At 39.1% G+C, this 22,811-nt stretch overlaps 1 protein-coding gene across 1 annotated transcript; it reads right to left on the bottom strand.

The window, feature by feature from the left end:
- Positions 1–1,614: 1,614 nt before the first annotated feature.
- LOC131474254 (uncharacterized) lies at positions 1,615–14,730 on the bottom strand. Its single transcript, XM_058652022.1, has 6 exons — positions 13,695–14,730; positions 9,464–9,621; positions 8,333–8,513; positions 4,943–5,006; positions 4,262–4,361; positions 1,615–1,776 (listed from the first exon to the last, which is right to left on the bottom strand). Exons 1-6 carry the CDS (start codon positions 14,578–14,580, stop codon positions 1,747–1,749), a joined length of 1,419 nt encoding a protein of 472 aa, XP_058508005.1. The 5' UTR covers positions 14,581–14,730; the 3' UTR covers positions 1,615–1,746.
- Between the last annotated feature and the right edge of the window lie 8,081 nt (positions 14,731–22,811).

Consider the following 22,811-nt stretch of genomic DNA (forward strand, 5'->3'; position numbering starts at 1 on the left):
GTCACCTCTCATTTTACTCCAGTGTTGCTGATTGAAATGGGCAAACCATTTTCAACATGTGCTCGGGTTTTGTTTTGTGGAAAATAGAAAATAAGCAGACATTGGAAGAAAATTAATTGCTGCTATCATTTCAGACGCTGAGGAATCTGGTCGTGATTTATACCTGAGTGCACGTAAAGTTAATGTGATGTAATGTTGTTAATAATTTACTAATAGGAATAATGATATCATAGCAATACCATGTTATTTCTGTACTAATCAACCAGTAATAGTTTGGGAATAATAATGGGAAAGATGTATATGAATTAATGGGATTTGAAAACTAATTTGGTAATAACAGTAATGATTCCCACACTTTATTGTGAAGGTATTAGACTGATAGTAGCCTCCAGTTGTCATTAAGCAGCACATTTTTTGGAAATAATGTGGTATTGTAATATTATATCATTATTTCCACACTATATCCATTCTTTTTTGCATTAGAAATAAGATGGGGCTAACATTATATTACTGACACATTAAAATAAATACCATGTACTGTTTTTTCACAACATAATGCGCAAAAAAAAAGATACATACACAATTTACAACCGTAAAATACACTCAGTGTAATTAATTTGCTCAAGAGTATTTTTTATTCTGGCATAATATGTGTTTGGGACATTAATAAATAAATATCAACATTCGTATTAGTCATTTTTCCTGATGCATAAAAACAAAACTAAACAAAATAGTTTTTCCATTAGATGTTTTTATAGTTAATAACGGACTTGGTATCAATCCTTAAACTCTTTACAAAGGGTGACTTATGTCTTATGTCACCAGTGGAAGACAAATCTTATAAAAATCTATTTTTATCACATTCCTCTTGTTGCATTTCTTTTGCAAATTAGTATGACAACATTTAATTTGTTATTTAACCTAATGCAAGTCTTACTGCCATGAACACACACAATTAGGCAAATGTTGACCATGGGAGCATCAAGGTTTATTTTTAACCTTCATGCAACCATAGAGTCTTTTAACAGCTTTCCATGATTTATCTTTTTATTTCTACATTAATGCATATGACATGAAATTTGCCAAGGGTTTGTATGGTTGTGATTTTTAAAAATGTTGACTACGGCATGTCTTAGATGTTAGTTTCCTGGTAATCCAACAGGTGGCAGTGTTATGTGATAAATGGTCAGCAGAGGCCTAAATACTGATGTTTAAAATAATAATAATAAAAGAAAAATCATTCTTTTAAGGAAAAATAACTTTTGTTTAACTGGGACACCTTTGGCACTTACAGTGCAGAGAGAGAGAGTATATTTGACACTACACAAAAAATAATAGGACAAAAGAATTGTTGGCAGTCACGGACATATCCCAGGCTGTTCAAATGGCTAGCTAGATTTCTTGATTTGAAAATGTGAGTTTGTGATTGAATATTATTGGATATTAATATTATATAATTTGTGATTTGAAAACGTGTGTTATTGCATTTGAAAAACTGACATTTCAAGGGTTAGAATGCAAAAAGAACAATTTTCTTGAATGTTTTAATTTTAATGTTCATCAATAGAAAAACATTATGTATAACATTTTAGCGCTTTTAGCGAATGTACATTTTTTGCTCTTAAGGTAAGGAACGTCATGTTTTTTTCCAAAAAAAGGTTGCATGAGGCTTAATATACTGCACTTTACACAGAGGACAAAGGGCTGCAATAACAGTGAATGATCCCCGTGTGCCTCTGCTCCTGTTTATCTCTGCAGGATCTGGTCCAGCAGCTTCTGCAAAACAAGAAAAACAACAGTGGTATCGATAACATGCCCGTAAGAACAAAACACATCTATCTGCACTCAGAGCTGCCTTCACTCTGCAACCACACACACGCGCCAAGCGACACCCGCAGCTAAATTGGCTTTCACTTCCATCAGCCTCACACCTGAGGTGGTGAAGCCCCAGTTAGGGGAAATAATTCCAACTTGCTATCAGACAAAAACACCCTGCTATGCAATCACCTCCCTTCTTACAGAGCCACCCAACAGCTGGAATCTCATTTCAGCCAGCATTCATAACCACTGACGCATTTTCTCCTCACACTATCAGATCTTACTCCCAATCTTTCCCTGGGCTCCATCTCTCTCCGTGTGAAGGTGCTGGAGACTTTTTGACCAAAGAAAAATGGGAAACCAACACAAGCAACTGGAGTATTTATCTGGGAGCGACACACTCCCTCTTCTCTCAATTGCACTGCAGTTGAGTCAGGCTAATAGCTTCATTTCAGAGGTGTCAAGGTCACACTTGCATCTCAAGAGTCGGGCCTGCTCCATTTCCCTGGTAGAAATGAGAATATTCTCTTGCACAGAAGCATTTGGCATCGCACAAATACTCCAAGGTTTCCGTCTGTGCACGTGAAAATGCTGACTGCTGGAAGTTTCCTTTCAAATTCAGATTGTTGAAGAGAGAAATTAACAAAGTGCTGATTCAGGGAAATTGACATTGAAAAATGTCCAAAGGGTAAATTAAAAAAGGGTAATTCAATATAAAAGCAATAAAAAGTGACACAGTTAAATACAACAAGAGTCCATTAGTCTGATAAGGATTCAAACACAACAATAAAAACTATTTTAAAAGTAACACAACATCAATAATTAGTAATAAGTATAATTTTGCTTTTTAATTCTATTGTGTCATTAAACAACACACTATAAATTGTCTTAATGTTTTTCTGTGTCTATTATTTTATGAGTGTATAAACTTTTCAGTGTGATTTTTATACAGGCCATTCTTTCTCAAAAAGTCAATTTTCTTGTTATTTTTCCTGATATTTATGTGTGGGAAAAAAGTTTAAAGTGTTTTCCTACAATGTAAATCTGTCTCATTTCAGTTTATCTTTCAGTGAATACTCTTTTTCACTTATTTGGCGCAAAAAAATAAATAAATAAGTCATAGCTAGTTTATCAAGCTCAGAGTGGACAAAATGAAAAGCAATATTTGGGTGTAAGATCCATGTGTGCAGGGTCTAATGTGAGAAGCCAATGAAGTTTGGATCATCCTTTAATAAAAATAAAATATCGGTAATAAGTGACAAACAAATCTACCAGAAGCTTCTGTTATTGTAAGAAACTGCATTTGTACATTATTTCATGTCAGTTGTTCCTAAAATCAGTAATATACTTTATGACAGAGTGATATTTTGTTTCCCACAGTGGCATAAGGAGGAAAAAAAGGGGGCTTTTAGTTGTGATTTAGTAAAGTTTTGGTTTGAGAAGCAAGTAAAGTGTCTTTTCATCTGATTTCTAAGAAAAACACACTGCACTTCACTTTAAACTGAGGGGGAATAGCACAGTGTTCAGGGCAGAGGGTGCAGCTATAATAGTCAAACAGTGACCTCTGCTGGATGACGATCAAATCACATTTCAATTGGTCCGACTGTTGTCCAGATTCAGTTTTCATTTCATTTTCAAAATGTGCACTTTGACTTTGTTAGTGTGGTGCAGCTGCGTTTAATTTTGTTATGTTTTCTAGCTCAAGATTTAAGATTTAAGAAATTCAGTGCACACATGGAGCTCAATATAATAAAGCTAATAATTAAAGGACATAAAGATCATCAAATGCACAAAACACACACAGTGTCAGCATATGCCTTTGAATATATCAATACATGAATAATTGATTGTACATACAGCATAGAAACTGTTTTTATGGACCTGTTACGTCTCTGTGTGCATATAGTTTAAATTGATAATGGGTAAAATTAGATATTTTCCTGATTCTATTCTTTTATGTTAAATCTTTTTTTTGTCTTTTATTTTGATAGAACCCTGATAAGTTCAGTTTAGTAAACAGTTAAGTCTGTAGTGTTATTTATCTGTGTGTAAGGGCTCAGTGCATTGTTGTTGTTACACTGAAAAGTAAATAAAAAGAAAATCAAATGTGTCGCTAACCACTGCTCACCTTCTGGGTGAAAAAGTATTATTATAAGAGTCATTGAGATAAAAAAATAAATAAATCTGCATCATAAAATTCAGGAATAAAACAATACAGGGATTCTGACAAAACATTGACAGATTCATGCAATGAATAAAAGCAAAGTTATTAAAAGTTATTTTATAAACATTCTGTGACACAAGTTTGAAAATTAATGGGATTGTTTTGGTTACAAGTTTGCCTGTGTTTTATATTCTACTAAATTACCTTTAAAAATTACCATTTTCATTTGGGTATTTGTTGTTTTTGTGTCAAAAAGAGAAGAAAAATCATAATTTATACCTTTTTAAAGACCTCTGCTCTCAATCTGTTGGTCTGTGATTCAGTCTTCTTTTTCTCCTCTTCCTTTTTCTTCGTCACCTCTGGCAGCTTGTTGTAAATCCTGCAGACATACAGAGAAAGAAAGGCATTTGCATGGGTGGAATATGGTATGAGAAGTATGAGGGTGGCTGAGCTTTGCCAAACGGACGGTCATGCCAGAGACGAGGCATTATCTGGTGCGACCAAACCCTGGATCTAGAGATAAACACTCTCACACAGACTGCTTTCTCAGTCCCACGACTGCAGCCAATGTGTCCAGAGATTCTCAGTCAGATGGTGTCACTTTTGAAAAAAAGAAAATGAAAACATTACAATGGACGGTCATAGTGTGATCAGGTGTGTCTTTCCAGATAAGAAAAGAGGGGAGGAAAACAAGAGAGAGAAAGAGATAAGGTACACAGAGGGTGGCTCGGACCTTTTCTCTGGACTTTTGGGGGATCAAACTTGCATTGTGTCCCCGAACACTTGCTCTGCATCTGTGCACGAGCTGGCGTGCACGGCGGTGGATACAAACAAAACTTGATTGATTTTTGGTGAATTTGAAGAAAAAAAACAAACAAAAAACCCCCGAAAACCAACAAAGAGCGAGGGAGAGACAGAGTGATATCATCCGACGTGGGTTTTTGGTTTGTGAGAACTCACCGTCTGGACCTCAGCTGCATCTCTCGGCCTGATATGGACCTCTCTCTGGGCTTGAAAAGGTTATCTGGGACACACACGCATAGACACACAGACACACACAAACAAACAAATAAGAATGAATATGGAAATGAACACTGAGCTGGGTGTGATCGCTCCTTTTTCAGTTACACACACTTCACACACACATTTGAGGAGTCTATTGTTCTTAGGACACATCCATTCAGTTGGACAGCGTGGACAAAGCCCCCTTAACTGTCAGTGGTGTGTGTGTCCTGAAGACGCACAGTAAGGCACCCTCTAGAGCATGGGTGTCAAACTGGCGGCCCGTGGGCCACATGCGGCCCACCAATCAATTACATGTGGCCCGCTCACCCCAAAACAATTAGCTAGCAATATTTCTTATAATAGTAATAAGAGATTCGGTTTTAATTATTGCTTTATTAAATGTATTACACTCAACATTAAATTCCATATATTTAAGCTGTTTTAATAACAGTTATCCTCGTCATTATTTGCAACATTTTCTATCTATTTATCATAAATAGGTTTATATTGTGAAATATACGCAATTTTATATCAAAACAAGCTCTTTTACTTTGGAATTCTGTCTCATATCATCATGAATATCTTATATTGCCCACACCGCTACGGAACACTTTTTTTCTCTAGACCGGCCCCCTCTTGACCAAACTAGATGCTAATTGGCCCCCAGGTCATTTGAGTTTGACACCCCTGCTCTAGAGTGATAATAAACATGAGGAAGTAACCCTATTGGCTTCCATATGTGTACTCTAAAGCAAAATACTGTTTATTAAAAAGAAAACACACATCATTTCTAAAGGAGTGCCTGTATGCAATTGTAGCTTCACTTCATATGGGTGCCCCTCCAATCAAAAAGAAGTTCCCTATACTGTCCTGACATGAAATGATATTGAGTGCTGTATCAAAAATGTCCATCTTCAGTGATAGAAAGTGATGCTGTGCTGTAAAACGATGTTACTGTATACACCAGCTGTGTGAGAATGTGGGGAATTATATACTAGTGGTGCCTGTACCAATTTAACTTCCGCCCATGTCCTTCCAAATGTCTGTGCACGCCACTGTGCTTAACCCAAACCACAAATCAAATCTTTGCCCTAAACTTAGGAATTTTATATATGCTTGTGTCTTTTTTGTTCTTAAAAGAGATTTCCATAAATGCTGTAGTGTATATGCCAGGCCTGTATGTGGTGCTGTTACTCAAAAGCAGAGAAGAAGGTGCCGGGTACACACATAAAGATAGCAGGGTTAACCCTTAGAACACTTTTGGCGGTTTATTTTCTTTTTGAATGTACAGTATATACAGAGGTTATAAGAATGTGCGATATAGAGTGTCTTATATCCTTTTTGTCAGCACAACCAAGGCAAAAAAATCTAAAATCACCAACTATATAAACACAAATGAGCAAAAAGAACTTTTCGAAACCTGTCACAGTTCAAAGTTCACTCGGCTCATTTTTATGAACGAAAAGGAAAGAAAAACTCGTCTGTTTTGTGACTTCGGCACAATTATTGCTACTTTACATCACTGCTAAAAAATGCAACATAAAATGAATCATAACTTCAGGTCAGTAAAGTGGGGCTATATCTTTTTCTCAAGGTCGCATGAAAACACAGAGGTGATTTACATTATATTTTCCAAAAATAGCATTTTTAGCTATTGGATGTTGATAAAAAGCATGTGATTAGAAACGTTTGCCTATTTTCCTAAACTCATTTTTAAGAGTATGGACTCTAAACCACTTTACTCGTCTCATTCAGACCAGGTTTTGGTCTCCATGAGGACTGGTCCTGGTCCTGATAATGTCAATGTTTATGCAAGAAAAGGTTTCACAGACTGATGTGCAGGAGCTCAACAACTCCCAAAACCCCAAAAGTCGTATGAGTTCTTCAATTCCACGACCTTCCAAAAAGAGTGCAGCCGCTGTGCCGTGATCACCTGAGTGAATCACGTGTCTCTTCATTATTAATGTCTCACTGAAGGCTTGAGCACTCGGGTGTCCGGTGCGGTTGGGCTTGCCTTGCAGCAGAGACAGATTGCTGTAAACAATCTGCTGATGTGATCAATGAGTGTGATCGAAAAAAAAAGGAGGAAATTCTGGTTTCATTCAGCTCGACATGGAGAATAAGCTCAACTTGTAAAATATCTCTAATTTTCCTAAAGTGTTTGAGAAGGAAACATCTGAACCACAGCTGCTGAGAGAAATAACTCCTTAAATGATGAATGGCAATAATATTATTGCACATTATTTATTTAGTTTTTATTCTTGCCATGTACTGCAGTATCGGTCCACTGGTTCTGTTATTAACCATTAAGTCTTGAAAGTGGAGCCTTAAGTCGATTTGACTTCATTTATCATATTATAAAATAATTCTCTAAAGCACAAATGCTCTTACATACCCAAAATAATATTAAATGTTCATTATTTTTTTTTTTTAAAAGTAGTTCTTGAATTTACATATCTTGTTTTTTATGATCTAATTACCAAGCTGCATTTTTTTTTTTTTACCTCATGTTTCATCCACTGACTTAATTTGGCAATGAATCTACACACTGGTCACACTGTGTCTCCCCCTGCACTCAGAGCCTTGGAGGGAAATGATTTTGACTGATGTGCAATACTAGACCATAACCAGCAGAGAGCAAAGTTGGATAAATACAACCACACTATGTGTAGGGTAGTGATTCTTTTACTGTGTACAGTAAGTGGAACATCTTAAATCATCGCCTCTCCACCACACAGCTGCTGAGGTTGTTAGGGACGGAAATAATATGAATTACACGGTTTATTATGAAGCTATTAAAGTTAAAATTTCACCACAAAGTACAGACTGCAGGTGAGTTTCCACAAGTATTTGATGAAGGTGTTGATTTCTATACATGAGACATGTGGACTGTTAAAAAACAAAAGGTGTGCCTTATATTAAAACTTCCACTTTTCACAACTTGGTGGACCCTTGTATCACCTCCAGCTGCTGTTGTTCCTGTTTGTGGTTTAACAGCAGGATGAGAATCTTCTGGTTCATGACTAACGAGGCAGAAAGGGTTGATGTGCTCCACTTAATGCCTTACTTCTGCTTTTTTCCCCCCCAAGATGCTGTGCAATTATTTACACATACTTGCTGTGGTTGTCACTTATTATCTGAAAATGACGGGGTGGGGTTTGTATAAATGAGGGGGAGGATCTTCACAATAAAAACCTTAAAACCCATTTGAGCCTGGCTTACTTTAACACAGGTTTAATGTGTTACACAACTCAAAAGATGACCTAAAAGGATTTGGATTTGAGGACTATTTCCTTTTTGATCTCAAGGGACCAAAACCTGTGTCTGTGCGTGTGTAAAACTCACCACTAAGTGGATGAGGTGTGGTGCAGTTCCTCCTCGGCTTGCCGGGATCCTCCCTCAGGCCCTGCAGCAGGTCTGGATTGGAGCCCTGCAGCACTCTCCTTGTCCTGGCCCTCTGCTCCAGCCTCCTCACCCGACCCTGCGACCGACTGATGAAGTCTGGCCTGAAGAGCTCCAAAGCCTCCTGGGGGTGGGGAGAGGGATAAATACAGTAAGCTCCTTGTTGGGCAAGAAGAATACATTACAACTCACCGACACTAATCCCACGGAAAGAGAAAAAGAAAAATCTCTACTGGGTAACAATCTATTCTGGAAAAAAAAAGAATCTATTCTTTAACCTTGGAGAATCCTCTTATAATCGCTCAGAGGTGCAGGCAACATGGTAATGTTATGCTCATCTTCAGCGGTGCTCACAGAAACAACCTTAATCCTCCAGAAATTCCTCTTAAACCTCACTGGATATTTTGCCCCTTTACAAGACTTACATAAATTGCATTAGATGCCTTATACGTTCCAGAAGGTGCACTGTCAAAAATCTCTATGAAGAGATGCAGCTGCTGTTGATTTTATTAGGATTTAATTTTAAGTTTTATTGAACTTTTATTTTACACGGAAGTCTCACAGTGAGATCCAACCGTATTTTCTTCATATAATGTTAATTATGACAGTAAAAAAAATAGATTCTTGACTCAATGAACACCTTGTGGGTTTTCCCTCATTGGCTTTGCAGAAGTTTTCACGTAAACAAATACGTCCAAGAATTAAGCTTCGACTGTAAAAAATAAAGCCTCTACTATTCACTGCAAGATCAATCAGCCTTTCGTAAATGGAGTTTGCTCAGTTGTCATACAAAAGGTTCCGTGCGTTACTTAATTCTTGATTCCCATGCAATAATTGAACGATAACGAAAACGAAAAATTTGCTGTTTACACTTAACTTTTACCCCTTTTATCAAATGACCCCGTGTCCCACACTTGGGTCATGTAATGACACCATCACCGTCACCATGACAACTGAACAGACTCCATGCAGGGAGGCAGGCTGATGAGATGTCTGTGTTTTCTCGCACTCGGCGGCAATTTGTTCCATTATCGGTTGAGAAGAGATCACACACACACGAATGAGGGCCCCTACTCTGAGGCTGAGGGTCTCGTCTGTGCTGTGTGGAGACAACGTCTTCAGCTGTGAGTGGGAACAACAGGTCTCATCTGAGACGGAGACTTTCTGGGCTTCTGTTGGACACTCAGGCTCTCCTGCGCTGTCCGTCTTCTTGCTCCACGTTCTGGAGTCTACTTCAGTCACACACACACACACACACACAGAGAAGAATTATATTAACAGGGGGAAACATGCTCTATATGAAAGAAGTGTATTATATGAAGACATAAAATGACCATAATATGTCGTCAGAGATTGAAGAAACATATTAACTGGATGATGCTGAACAGTAAAAAGCCTGAGGGAGCAGATGCACACATGCAAAAAAAATAAAGTAAAACAGACGGTGGAACAGTTGCATGTGCATACTTAAATCTGGGTAAAACTGTGCTGCTGAAATGTAATGTTTTCACCTTGGATTGCAGTCAGTGTTTTAAATACAAAAAAGGCTGTGAAGGATGTATCCATATCAAATAAAACTACATTCGATTTGACATATTTGATGCCACACTGTTGAAATATACCAATTACAGCCAAAAGGGGTCAGGGGTCAGAGGTCAGCGATAAAATCATAAAAAGTTAATCATCTTTAACTTTCTGAATAAGCTTTGTAATGTTTTCATGACTTCAGAGGTAACTTACTCTAACCTTACTGGCCTAATCTTAAAACTGAGCCTAACGTTAACCTAAACCCAAATGAACACAAATTTGCTTTTAAATCACAGTGAGGAACTATCATTGACATAATGCATTCCCTAAGCCTTCAAATGTCTGTCTGGACCTTTTATTTGCTTATTTTAACCATAAAAGGGCCAGAAAAAGTTCTTAGAGTAAGTGCTTTTGCCCATTTTTCCACAATAACTTTCAATATCTAGCAGTTGCATGCTAAAATGGTGCATTAGCAAATTAAAATGAAGAAAACCAAAATGCTTGGTTTAGATAAAACGCTGTAGTTGTACATGAACACCAGCTTTTGCGTGTTAAATTTGAACAGTATAAAACATGTCTAAAACAAGACAGACAATTAGAGATGGCACACTTCACCCCATTCACACAACAAGCCTCCACTAAAAACAACATTATACATAATAACATAATACCATTTGTTTGAGTCTGTCTCAATCTGCAAAAACAGACCACAACTTCTCAGATTTCAGGAATTTACGCGCTGTGTTCAAACCACATTCGAACCCAAACCCTGAAACCAGGTCTTAACCATGAAAAAGCCCTATAAAGATGTGAGGACCAAACGAAACTGTCCTCACTCCATACCTGAGATCTCTGAGGTCTCTGAATCCTGGTCTGCCCTGCATGTTTTCGATGTTTCCCCCGCTCCAACACACCTGATTCAAATAAACAGGTTGTTATCAGGCTTCCTGCTGATGAGCTGACCATTTGAATCAGGTGTGATGGAGAAAAAGGAACCTGATTTCCCAAGGATTGAGAAACACCTTTGTGGTCCTCACAAAGCTACAAATACAAGAATACACACACCCCTACTGCTCATATTGAGAAGAAAACCCAGAGGGAACATGAGTGTGGCCTATGAATAATGTAGAAGATGACAGTGCTTCCACCCTGCACATATAACTGCTTTCTTCTATGGAACATATACAATATTTCCAGTGAAAACACAGCCATGACCATGAAGTGCACAGAGACAGAGCATCATCATCATCATTACCGTGACATGCCCCCGGCAGGACACGAGACTTTTAATGTTGACGTATTTCTATAGGACGTGTCTTTGCCCTTTGGCTCTATACCGCCACAAATGAAGTGAACCAGGGGAGGAAAAAAGAAAGTAGTTTAACGTGGAAAAAACATGCAGCGCTGCAATGCAAACAATGTCAGGGAGAGAGTAGTTTAATAATTAAACAGTGTTGCATTTCTTGTGACAGCTCGTGTAACACAGGTGGCAGGCAGGTGAGACTCTGAACTCGCTTCAGGCACATTTTTATTTTTTGACACTTTTTCGCCAGTGACATCTGCTGCTACTGTACCGACCTCCTCACTGCATGTAAATCACAATACAGTATATGCTGTATTTTTTATAATAAATCACCTGTTCAAACGTAATGGAATTGCAACACATGGACAATAGCATAAAGATATACCTCGCTTCAAACATGTATGAATTGCATGTTTTTAACCATTATTTTGGCTGTTTTTTTTACATTACTATGTCAGAACATACAGTATACAAGTCTAATATCCTTTTTTACAGCATCATAAACACACCTGAGCATTCAATTTGTGAAATTTGGAAATACGTCACACTGGGCTCCTTTTTATGAACAAAAAATGATTGCTACTTTATATCGCGACTAAAAATGCGACATAAAATGAATCATAACTTTGACTCAACAACAGATGAGAAGACATATTTTTTTAAAGCCTGAATATGTGACCTATAAACACACACGCCCAGGATGTCCATATAAGGAGTTGTGTATTATTCGCCTTGACTACTGCAACGCCCTGCTGACAGGCCTCCCGACCTGTGCTGTGAAACCACTACAGATGGTCCAGAACACTTCAATCAGCCTAAAGGGCACATGTCACCCCTCCGTTCACTGAGCTCCGCTGGCCACCCTCAGCCGCCTGCATCAAATTTAAATCACTGATGCTGGCCCACAAAGTGCTTCATGTGTCTGCTCCCACCTACTTAAATGCTCTCCTAAAGGCTTATGATTGTCGTCTGGCGGTGCCAACACACCGCTGGTGGAATGACCTACCAAGCGCTACCAGAACAGAGCGACCCTGTCTGTCTTCAAGAAGCTCTTGAAAACTCAGCTCTTCCAAAAGCATCTTCTGTCCTCGCAGTTACTTTACCCCCCCCCCCACCTCAGCACTCACACCTTATGTCAGTCCATTGCTCCTATCTACAGTTCCAAGACTTCTTCTGTGTAGCTGTAGTAATTTACCATGTGTGCGCCGCATGAACACTAATGGTTCATGATATATATCCATGGTTCTCAAACTGTGGTATGCGAGCTTCCTCCAGTGGTAATTTGAAGAAATACTATTCTACTGTTTATACCAGGGTGTGTGATCCGAGTGTGTATAGAAAAAATAAATAACAAAAATAATAATCATAATAAATGAAATAATAACAATAACCTTGTCTCTCCCTCCATCTTAATCTAATTTTCACTATTTAAATAGTAATAATAGAGAACCACTGATTTATGTTGGTCAAGAAGAACCAAATCCCCATATTAACATAAGCAAATAGCGACCCACATTTCTGAGAATGGAAAGTATGATGTCATTAAAGTTCATAGTAGAGCTGAGAACAGTTTATCATTTTTAAATAATGCAATCAGCAAACCGCAATGGCTGCAATTCACAGAATGACATTTTGATATCCTAGAGCAAGGTTCTATTATTTTCTAACCGGAATTATTATAATTTGTTATTTCTATATTGATTGTTCTTTATTCTAAATGGTTCTCAAAATCAAGTACTCTTGAAGTGACACCATTATCAGCAACGTTAAAATACAGTGATTTGAATAGGTCAAGCAAAGTCGTCACATATACTTCCCACACTGGCATAGTGAAATTAGATTAAGATGGAGCGAGAAATAAGGTGACTATTATTTGATTTATTACAATCTTGATGTTATATGTTTAATTCTCTATGCACTATGGTCAAAATTCCTCAGCTCCAATCCGATCACATACCCTGGTATAAACAGAACAGTACTTTTACAATCGAGTAAAATCTGGACTAACTGTGCTGCATAATTTCCCAGAAGGCAAAACTATTCTATTCTATATCTATATTCTACATATATATATAACTATTCTTGACACAACTGAAAAAAGAATGAGAATTCACATCAAGTTAGATCTGCATTGTTGTGCGGCGTTGGTTCTTTACTTGGACTTACAGTTTAACTGTGTGTGTGTGTGTGTGTGCACGTGTAGCAGTAATTCAAACATTGTGATTGTAGTGTAGTGGGTGGGTGTGCGTCTATTAACAACGCATGAGGTGTTAATGTAAAGGCCAGAGGGAAAAGTGGGGGAAAAAAAAAGAGTGAATTAATGGCAACCCCTTCAGCTCACTTGCAATGGCTTGCAAATGTGATCTTTATCCCCAATAGCTGTGGAAGATATGAGTCACTGACAGGAACATACAGATCAAGCCTCATAGGTGCTTTAGATTCTCACTTTCTGAAGTATGATGATGAAATTCATACCTGGGCCAATATTGAAAATGTGCTGCCTGTGCCTGAAATTGCTCCGGGAAGAGGAGGCAGCCTCATCTGCATTCCCCTTCTGCCTGCCAGCCTTTGTATTTGACAGCTTTGGTCCTCTGAATGACAATAATTCCAAAGAAGAGCTGTGCTGCCGTGCGTCTAAATTGCAAGTTTTGTTGCTGCCATTAGTACGGGCTGTTTGCTCGACCTTGCGGCCCGGCAGCTTTGATAGAGGGCCACGGCAGCGACCCAAAGCTCTCCCTTGGCGTTTGTTGCTGCTCGACATGGTGGTTCTGTGTCTCCCATTTGTTTTGGCGGCTTTGGTGTCCGCGACACCGAGGCGGACAGACAAGGTGGATCTGTACAAAGCGTTCTCACCTGCTCTTTCTCCCTCTGGGTCCACAAGTGAAATGGAAAGTGACTTGTCTATAAACACAACACAGCTCGCGGACCTCAGAGGCACTTTGCAATGAATACAAGTGCGGTACAAAGGCTGTGAGGACAGGTTCATTAGTGGGCCACCTAATTCATCTCGCTTTAAACCGACCTCTGTGTTGCTCCAACGGTGTTGCACGAGTTTCCTCTTTCCTGGATCTCTCACTAGCAATCCATCAGGTGGCGTGGAGGCCTGTCGGAGCTCATTTGGTGAATCGCCGGTGGAATTCAGTTCATGCGCATGCAGTTTGGAGTTTGACACTCTCTTCGTGCTCATGGATGTGAATGAGACTCTTCCCCCGGAAAAGTTTGTCGCAGGTTTGGGGAAGTGGATCCCGTCACAGGTCGACCGGGAGCTGATGGAGGCAGACGAGGTCCTTGGAGGTGGAAAGTGACCGGAAAGCTTTCCAGTCTCTGGACTCCCGACCACATCTGTGGCACTTGCAGTCATGAACGGGTTTGAAAGTCCAATGCCAAATCCTCTATTTGCAGTCGTCAGAGAGTAGTCAGACTGTTATTTCTTGGAGAGACACACATTCTCCTCCTCTTGCCCCTGCCACGCAGACCATGACAGGACATTCCTGTGCAGTGGAGCAGTAATATCCTCACTTGAGGCCTAAGAAAAAGACAAAAGAAAAAGGGAAAAAAAGCTTCACATCGCTGTCGTGAAAATGACTCCTGTGTAAACTTAAAATTAAATGAAACCAAGGGAGACTGCAAATACAAAGATGTTAACCGCTCTGATGTGATTGGGGAGGATGCATCATCGTGCTGCCTTTGCTTGACTTGTTTCGTGATCTATTGCTGTTGCCATGACAATGTGAAACTTGTTGGGTGGCACTTGGGGATAAATTATCCATGACATTTAAAATGAGCAAGCCAGATTTGTCTCCTTAAAAAAAAAAGGGGAAAGAAAAAAACTAAACTAATTTACTTCATTTTAAACAAATCCTACAAACTTTGTATTTTTCTATTCACCACAGTAAACGTCTTAGAACAATGAAAACCAAGTCCCAGCCACAAATATTATGAGACTTTAACACAAATTGGCTCAGTGACAAATTTGTTCATAGTTAAAAATGTTATAGAAAACAAGATTTAATACTGAAGAGGGAAATAGCATTCTTATATGCAATTTATGTTCACAAGTAAACAGTTCTCATGGGACCTTGGAGAAATACTTAACACATTAAGTACACACAAAGCTGTTTCCCTCATTAATGTGTCAACACATGTGGGAATTTACAACTGCAGGCATCGTTTAGGCTTTCTCTGTCGCTCACCTTGAAGTGCAATTCATTCATTTCTCCCTCATTACAAAATGGAGCGATATTGTAAGAAAATACACTTAAAAATACTGTATCATTCAGTTCCCTTCACCTATCAACGCTGCCCTCTTTCTGCTCCTCAGCTCAGCTGATAGTGACTCACCAATGTGATTATCTGCGTTGCTTGCCTTGCACATTGTGAATTATTCCCTAACACAAAACAACAGCTCAAACATTCATGCCCACTGCAGCCCGGTCTCCCAGAATAATGGACACTGTGTGTGTGTGTGTGTGTGTGTGTGTGAGAAAGACAGGTGACAGCACACAAAGAGGGAACAAGGTTTGTACTTGGCTGACGTGACTGCTCGCTCATTGTTGCATGCACGGAAACCGGGGACTGAATAAACCTTTGTGGGTCTGACAGTACCACGCAGGAACAGAGAGTGGAGCCATATGGGACTCACATCTGGTTAGGAAGCAAACAGGGCTGTGCAGAGCTGTGGGTACATGAGAGATAAACCCATCAGCAGCACAGCTATAGGGTTGAAATGAGGCTTGGTGAGGAAGCTGTTGGACAAAATGCAGCTATTCAGATGTGCTGGTGTTTGCAGAGGTTATTTTTGTCAGGGACTGTCGTCTCTTTTCTCTCTGCACACTGTCCCTTTTATACCCACCATCCACCAACCCATTTTGTGGGAGAACAAAAAGCCACCTAATGATCTTGGAATTACCTCTTGTGCGAAAAATATTTACCTCACAGTTTCATTTCATTAAAAGTCCGGTGTCCAGTACGTAGTCACATCTAATGGTGAGACTGCAGATTGCAACAAATGGACGACTCTTCTCTTACCTACCAGAAAGGATGATGGGCTGTGTTCTTCATTTTTTTATGTAAGCTTTTCACTTCAAAATGCAAAATGCAAAATGCATGCTCTGGTTTCGAGCTGCTGTAGAAACATAATGGCCAGTGGTTTATGTTATACACTGAATACCCACTACAAGAGGGAAAGGATTTCTGTATAACCACATAAAATGTGCATTGATACACATCAAAACTCATTTTCAGGGTTCCCACAGGTCCTTGAAATCCTTGAAGTTTGTGAATGTCACATAAAATCACCCTAATGGGTCACTCAAAGTTCTCGAATTTTGAGTAAGAAAGAAGTTAAGTTGATATTTAGGTAAATGCCTTATTTGTTGCGACGCCACCTACTGTTTCCTGCCCTGCATTGCTGGATGTACGTAGACTAGGCCCACACAGGACAGACGTCGAGTTGTAATTACTACTAGTCTCTCTCCGCCAAAAAAGGTGAGATGACGTGCAGGAATACTTCACCAAGGCTTGAAACTGCAATGCTAATTCCCCACTTTTTAGACCCACTCGTAGGTGAACGGGACCTCATTCCCAGAATGTGAACAGAGAAAGAAAGAAAGAAAGAAAGAAAGAAAGAAAGAAAAGAAGGAAGATATTTCTCACCTCAGGGGAAAACTGAGGTTGGGAAGCACAATTTTTCAAACATACTACCTCTATTCTAGTAATACAAAGCTCAATGAAGTATTCCTTTAAGCAGTGTCAGCACATTTGTCGTTGACTTTAAGAATTGGTCCTGGAAAGGACCAATCTTGGAATTACCTCTTATTTTTCGCACAAGAGGTAATTCCAATCTGCTTCAAGACTCTAGTGCTTGCGTTCCATGCTACAAACGGATCCGGTCCAGCCTACATCCAGGACATGATCAAAACCTACACCCCAGCCCGCCCACTCCGCTCTGCATCGGCAAACCGGCTCGCTGCCCCCTCACTGAGAGGATCGCAGAGGCATTCGCAGAACTCGAGTCTGTTCACTGTCCTCGCTCCCAAATGGTGGAACGAGCTCCCCATCAACATCCGGACAGCGGAAAGCCTCCACATCTTCCGCCGCCGACTAAAAACACATTTCTTCCGACTCTGCCTTGACTAAAGACGACGACAAACAAAAAAAAACAAAAAAAACAACTTATGGCTAGTTAGGCTTACTTGAAGCTCTTACTTACTTCTAGCTCTTATTTGTACCCAAATGTTTGAATGCCCTTATTGTAAGTCGCTTTGGATAAAAGCGTCTGCTAAATGACATGTAATGTAATGTAATGGAAAGTCAACCAAGGTGTGGGAACCCTGGCACTTTTGACAGGACTAGTGAGCTTCACATTGTGACACGTTGCCAATGATTTTCATTTGAAAACTAGTTAAATGTAGTAAAATTCACATCACACTGTTTTTATAGATGATTGCACTGGTGGTCTGGCAACTAGTGCCGCTTTGAACGTGTACATCTCTCTTCTTTTCTTCCCTTCTCGGAGATAGCGTGCCAGCACTGCGCGCTAATGTATCACAGTTTTTAATAGCACACAACCAAAGTTAAATGAAAACAAAAGCAAGTGGCACTTTTGGAGTGCCTCAAACAGCCTTGCAATGAGTGAGCGGCAACAACACCATATTTGATGGTTATTTTCAGACAAGTCAGCAGATATTACTGTAACACCTCGGGCTAATGTGTATCGCAAAGGATGTTGTATTCATTATCTGTGAATGCAGAGCAACACAGCGAGATGCTCCTCATTACTTCTTGTGATATTTTTCTCCAAGGACTATTTTTGCTACAGAGCATTAGCTTATTAGCACCCTTGTCAATTGGTAAACCAAGGCGTGTGTGTGTGTGTGTGTGTGCAAGATAGCATCAAGACTTATAAGTACGTATAAAAGGCTGATGAGTCTACGAAAAACGCTTCCACAAACGCAGTATTTTTGAATTCCGTCAATGTTACACACTGAGCCTTTAATGAAAGTTAAAATGACTTTCTGCACACACGTGTGTCGCATTAATCACAAGCAGCGGTAAATAGTGTTCATGGTACATGCAGCACACGCTGTGCAGCAGCTTCACACTGGCTGCAGTATTAGAACAATTTGTCAGAGTGAGTCAAGGCTGCTTTAAATGGTCCTGACTGTGGGTCACAGGAATGTGGTCACATGGGGAATAATCTGTTTAAATTCACAGCAGCAAAAAAACATAGCTGTGGCCTCAGAGGGCATTTGTACACAATTCATCATTTACTGTATTCCCCTTCGAGTGTTTTCCACATGATCGGCTATCTTTGTACTATTGGTGCATCCAAAAGAGTTGTGAAAATAACTCATTTTTCAACATTTTAATTAAGAAAGTTTTGAAGGAGGTATCACAGAGAAACACATATTTTTTCCTTAAATTTGCAATTCCAAATATGCAATGTAAAATGTGATATTGTGTCTTAGTAGGCTGTTGACTTCTCTTGCCCGGGAACAACAGATGCAAAAATATGCTTACAGCTCACTCCCGGTGCTGCCACCAAGCTGTACATTGTCCCTGGCAATCATCCATCCATCATCTACCGCTTTATCCTCCACCAGAGGGTCGCGGGGGGTAGCTGTGCCAATCTCAGCTGACATAGGGTGATAGGCGGGGTACACCCTGGACAGTTCGCCAGTCCATCGCAGGGCAAACAACCATTCAGTGTCCAGTTTACCTAATCCCCATGTTTTTGGACTGTGGGAGGAAGCCGGAGAACCCAGAAAACCCCCCCCCCACACACACACACAGGGAGAACATGCAAACTCCATGCAGAAAGGCAACCAATAAACGAATAAATAAAGTAATGCAATGTGAAAGGCTATGGCAAAAACTCAAGTTTTTGATCACTTCAATAAAGCTTTTTGAAATGAAACCGACCGTGAAGCTGTCTTACCTCACAGAGTGTCAAAGCCCAAGACATCAGCTGTTACATGTCTCTATAGAGCAGATTTTCGCCACATAAGCCACATCGTGAACTCGAATATATTCAGACGGGGGCATAACAGATCTGTGAAATGCACCAGGTATCCAGGAGAGCTCGTAGCCTTGTTTCCTTAAGCCGCCGTGGAAGCTCTCAGCTGACAGGGGTCAAGGAGCAAAGGAATCAGTACAAACATGCTTCAGTCAGCCACCTTAAACTGTGGGTTACATGTTGATACTTCTCAGTTAATCCTCTGGTTGTTGTTATGCTGGGGCTTCCAGCAGAAGGCTACACCTCGTCCGTTTGAGTTGAGCCCATCTGGCTGGACAGCTCTCTGAAGCTGTCTTACCCTCATCCTCTCCTATGCTGTCCCCAGGGTCCGGGCTCAGGTAGCAGGACAGGTGACTGTAGCTCTCAGGTTTCTGAGACTCAAAGGAGTAGCTTCCCCCCCCCACCGCACTAGTTATTAATGGAGTCAGAGGCTCACAGCAGTGTCGCCTCACTGATGCAGCAAAGAAACAACACATTTCAGTTCCTACACAAAGATATTTTTTTACCAAATGTGTTGAAAAAAGACGCATCTTCCTGGAACTAGTGAACCTGGTTGTGGACAAAAGCGCATTAAAAAATATAAAAAACTATAAATAAATGTCTACTTTTGGTACAACAACGAAAAGTGCTGATTATTCAGCTCACGCCGCTCTCTCTTTCCTTCACGGAACCCAGGCAAAGTTTAAGGTCGTGTTCAAAAGCAGTGCAACGCAGCGACAGGCTGCACTTCCCTCAGTGATGAATGACACAGTTACTCGACTAAAACAGAGAAAACATTGAGGTATATTTCACTCTTGTCACTACTCATGAGCAAGTGGTTATGCTGATATGAATGCTGAATGAAGCAAGGTGGTTAACCACTGACTCATATCTCCAGCTATTAATCTGAGTGAAATGCTGCCACACTATTAAACGGCTGTAAACACAGGTATGCACACTGATCATTCTGCAGAGGAGGTGGAATATGTTTTCTTTGCATCACCTATAGTGCCCTTCATTTGTTCTTTTACTTTCACTCAGTCACCAGATTAATGTGATTACATACTCTCGATTAAAACAATAAAAAGAAAATAAACGGATGCATGACAAATGGCTCGTAAAGTTCTACACAGAACGGGTTCATTATCGTTGCTTAACGCATGTGTGCACAGTACAAATTGTAATGACTGAGGCTATCAGAAGTTAAAATATGTCATAAAAGTATGTATGATTACAATTAAGCGCTTGTATTGATCGCCATGGAGGGAATTCAGGTGCTACAGTAATAAAAACAGATAAGAAACAATAAAACACACATTTGTAGGAAGAATAAAGAGAACAATCAAACAACTATAAAATGTATACATACTGATAAAATGTATACAGCATGCGTGCAGTGCAATAATCGTATAATACAGTGATGAAACGTAATTTACTTAATTACAATATACTATGACTATAATATATTATATTACAGTTAACAGTTATAATAAAAAAAGTGATAATGAACCACTCGTGAGCCAAGTCAGTTCTGAAAAATATGAACTAATTAAGTTTCTGTCATGTGAATTATTGTTTTGCTGGTAAAGAAATATATATATATATATATATATATATATATATATATATATACACATATATATATATACGGTATATATATACACACATATATGTACTTGCACCAGACGAAAAGCACAAAACAGTATTTCCTCACTAATGCCTAAAGACATGTGGCATTTATCCAAGTTGATTTAATACCACTTCTAATCCTGTATACTCCTTTAGTCTTACAATAAGTAGCTTTTAAAAAATAAAAAAAATAAAAAAATAAAAAAAAAATATATACACACACACACACACATATCACAGTTATAAGTTAATTAGACAAATGTATCCGTTTTTATTATAAGCCACCATGACTAATCCATATAAAACTGTCTATGGCCATTTTATATTGTGTTTTTCTATATAAATTGATTTACCCTTCATTAATGGTTTGTATAAAGGCTACGTCTTTGAAGATTTTTTTATTTTTTTATTTATTTATTTTTTAAATGAGAAATCTTGATCATAATGTAAAAGGAGCTGGAGCTTCATCAGATCACAAAAGGTCAGCTGCTCATCAGTGAAATGTGTTTTCTTTCCTGGCTCCTAAAGCTTGAGCTCCCTTTGACACTAATAGCAGCTCCACATGCTCACATGATTAAAGCTGGACTGTGTTCATATGTACAACATTTACTGAGGGCTTTTTAAACACATACAGACACACATCCTTGCAGTTACGTTGTCATTAAGGTTGGAGTTTCCCTTGTGATGTCAAATTATTTTAGCTGATATAATTATAAAACACCTTCAGCAATAACAACAATCAGCATGGAGAGAGACAGAGTGGCTACTTCCTGTTGCCATAATTTAAACTGCTAAAATGAAAGTTTACATTTAAAAAAAAGTGTATTTCATTATATACTACAATAAAAATAACATGAAAATATGTTTTTATTTTGTAAGAATAACAATTTTGTTTTTTTATTTTATAATAACTAAAATGAAAGAACATAAAAATGTGCACTTATTTTGAAAAAGCAATTTTATTTTAATTAAAATCCATCATGACAAATTTCAGTCGGAAACTTCGAAAAGAAGTAGCCACAATTTGCACATGCGTACAACAAATCAGGTTTTGACAAAATAAAACCAATCAAGGATGTTTGATTATAATTTAATCTAATGATATATAATTCGGCAGATTTGACGTGTTTGCAGTGAGTGCATCCACATTCTCAACATTACTTGCATCAAAAGTGAATGTGAGAATAGTACGCGACATTTTCTTCATTATGATCTCTGTGCCGAAGTCGATCCTTAATTGTAAAGTTGTACATAAGAGAGCAATGCTGCTGAAATTCAAGGAAATACTCTGGTAAGTCATGAGCACTACAGCGCCTGATACCTTTCATGTATCAGCTCCTGCTTTGTGTCTCTCTTTGTGTCACATGTTGATCTGCGGCGGCAAATTGAAGAAGTTGGACAATCATCAGCTCAGACAGGAGCGGCTCATAGTCATACCTCATCATAAAAGTAGCCGTCACTCTTTTTTTTTTTATCCATCAACCATCTAGTTGTATTTACATCAAAAAACAACAGCTTTCTTTCAGGAAAGAGCTGGACTGTTTCACAAATTAAGCCTGCACGTAACATTTGTGAAAGAAATTCTTGAGTCATCAGTGTTGAGTAAATCATATCTTTACTGCATGCATGGATTTTTGCATGGAGGAGAGACACTGTCACCAAGGACGGTCTAAAATGGTCTCTCCTCCATGCAAAAATCCATGCATGCAGTAAAGATATTATATGACAAATACACTGCTCCGTGCTTTGTGTGTCCACTTGCTCTTGAACATACATCCTGCACTTTGAGTTACAGTGAAAACACAAAAAAAAAAATCGGGTAAGTGACAAATGAGGTCACAAACACAAAATAAATAAACCTGTGAGCTCGTCACAGGCAGAGCTGTCAGGGGAAGGACACGGTCACACACAGTCGTGTCTTGTTAGGGTCGCTCAGGTTTTTCCTGTAGAAAGTACAATATCACCAC

The sequence above is a fragment of the Solea solea genome, chromosome 15, assembly GCF_958295425.1.
Source record: "Solea solea chromosome 15, fSolSol10.1, whole genome shotgun sequence".
Taxonomy (NCBI): domain Eukaryota; kingdom Metazoa; phylum Chordata; class Actinopteri; order Pleuronectiformes; family Soleidae; genus Solea; species Solea solea.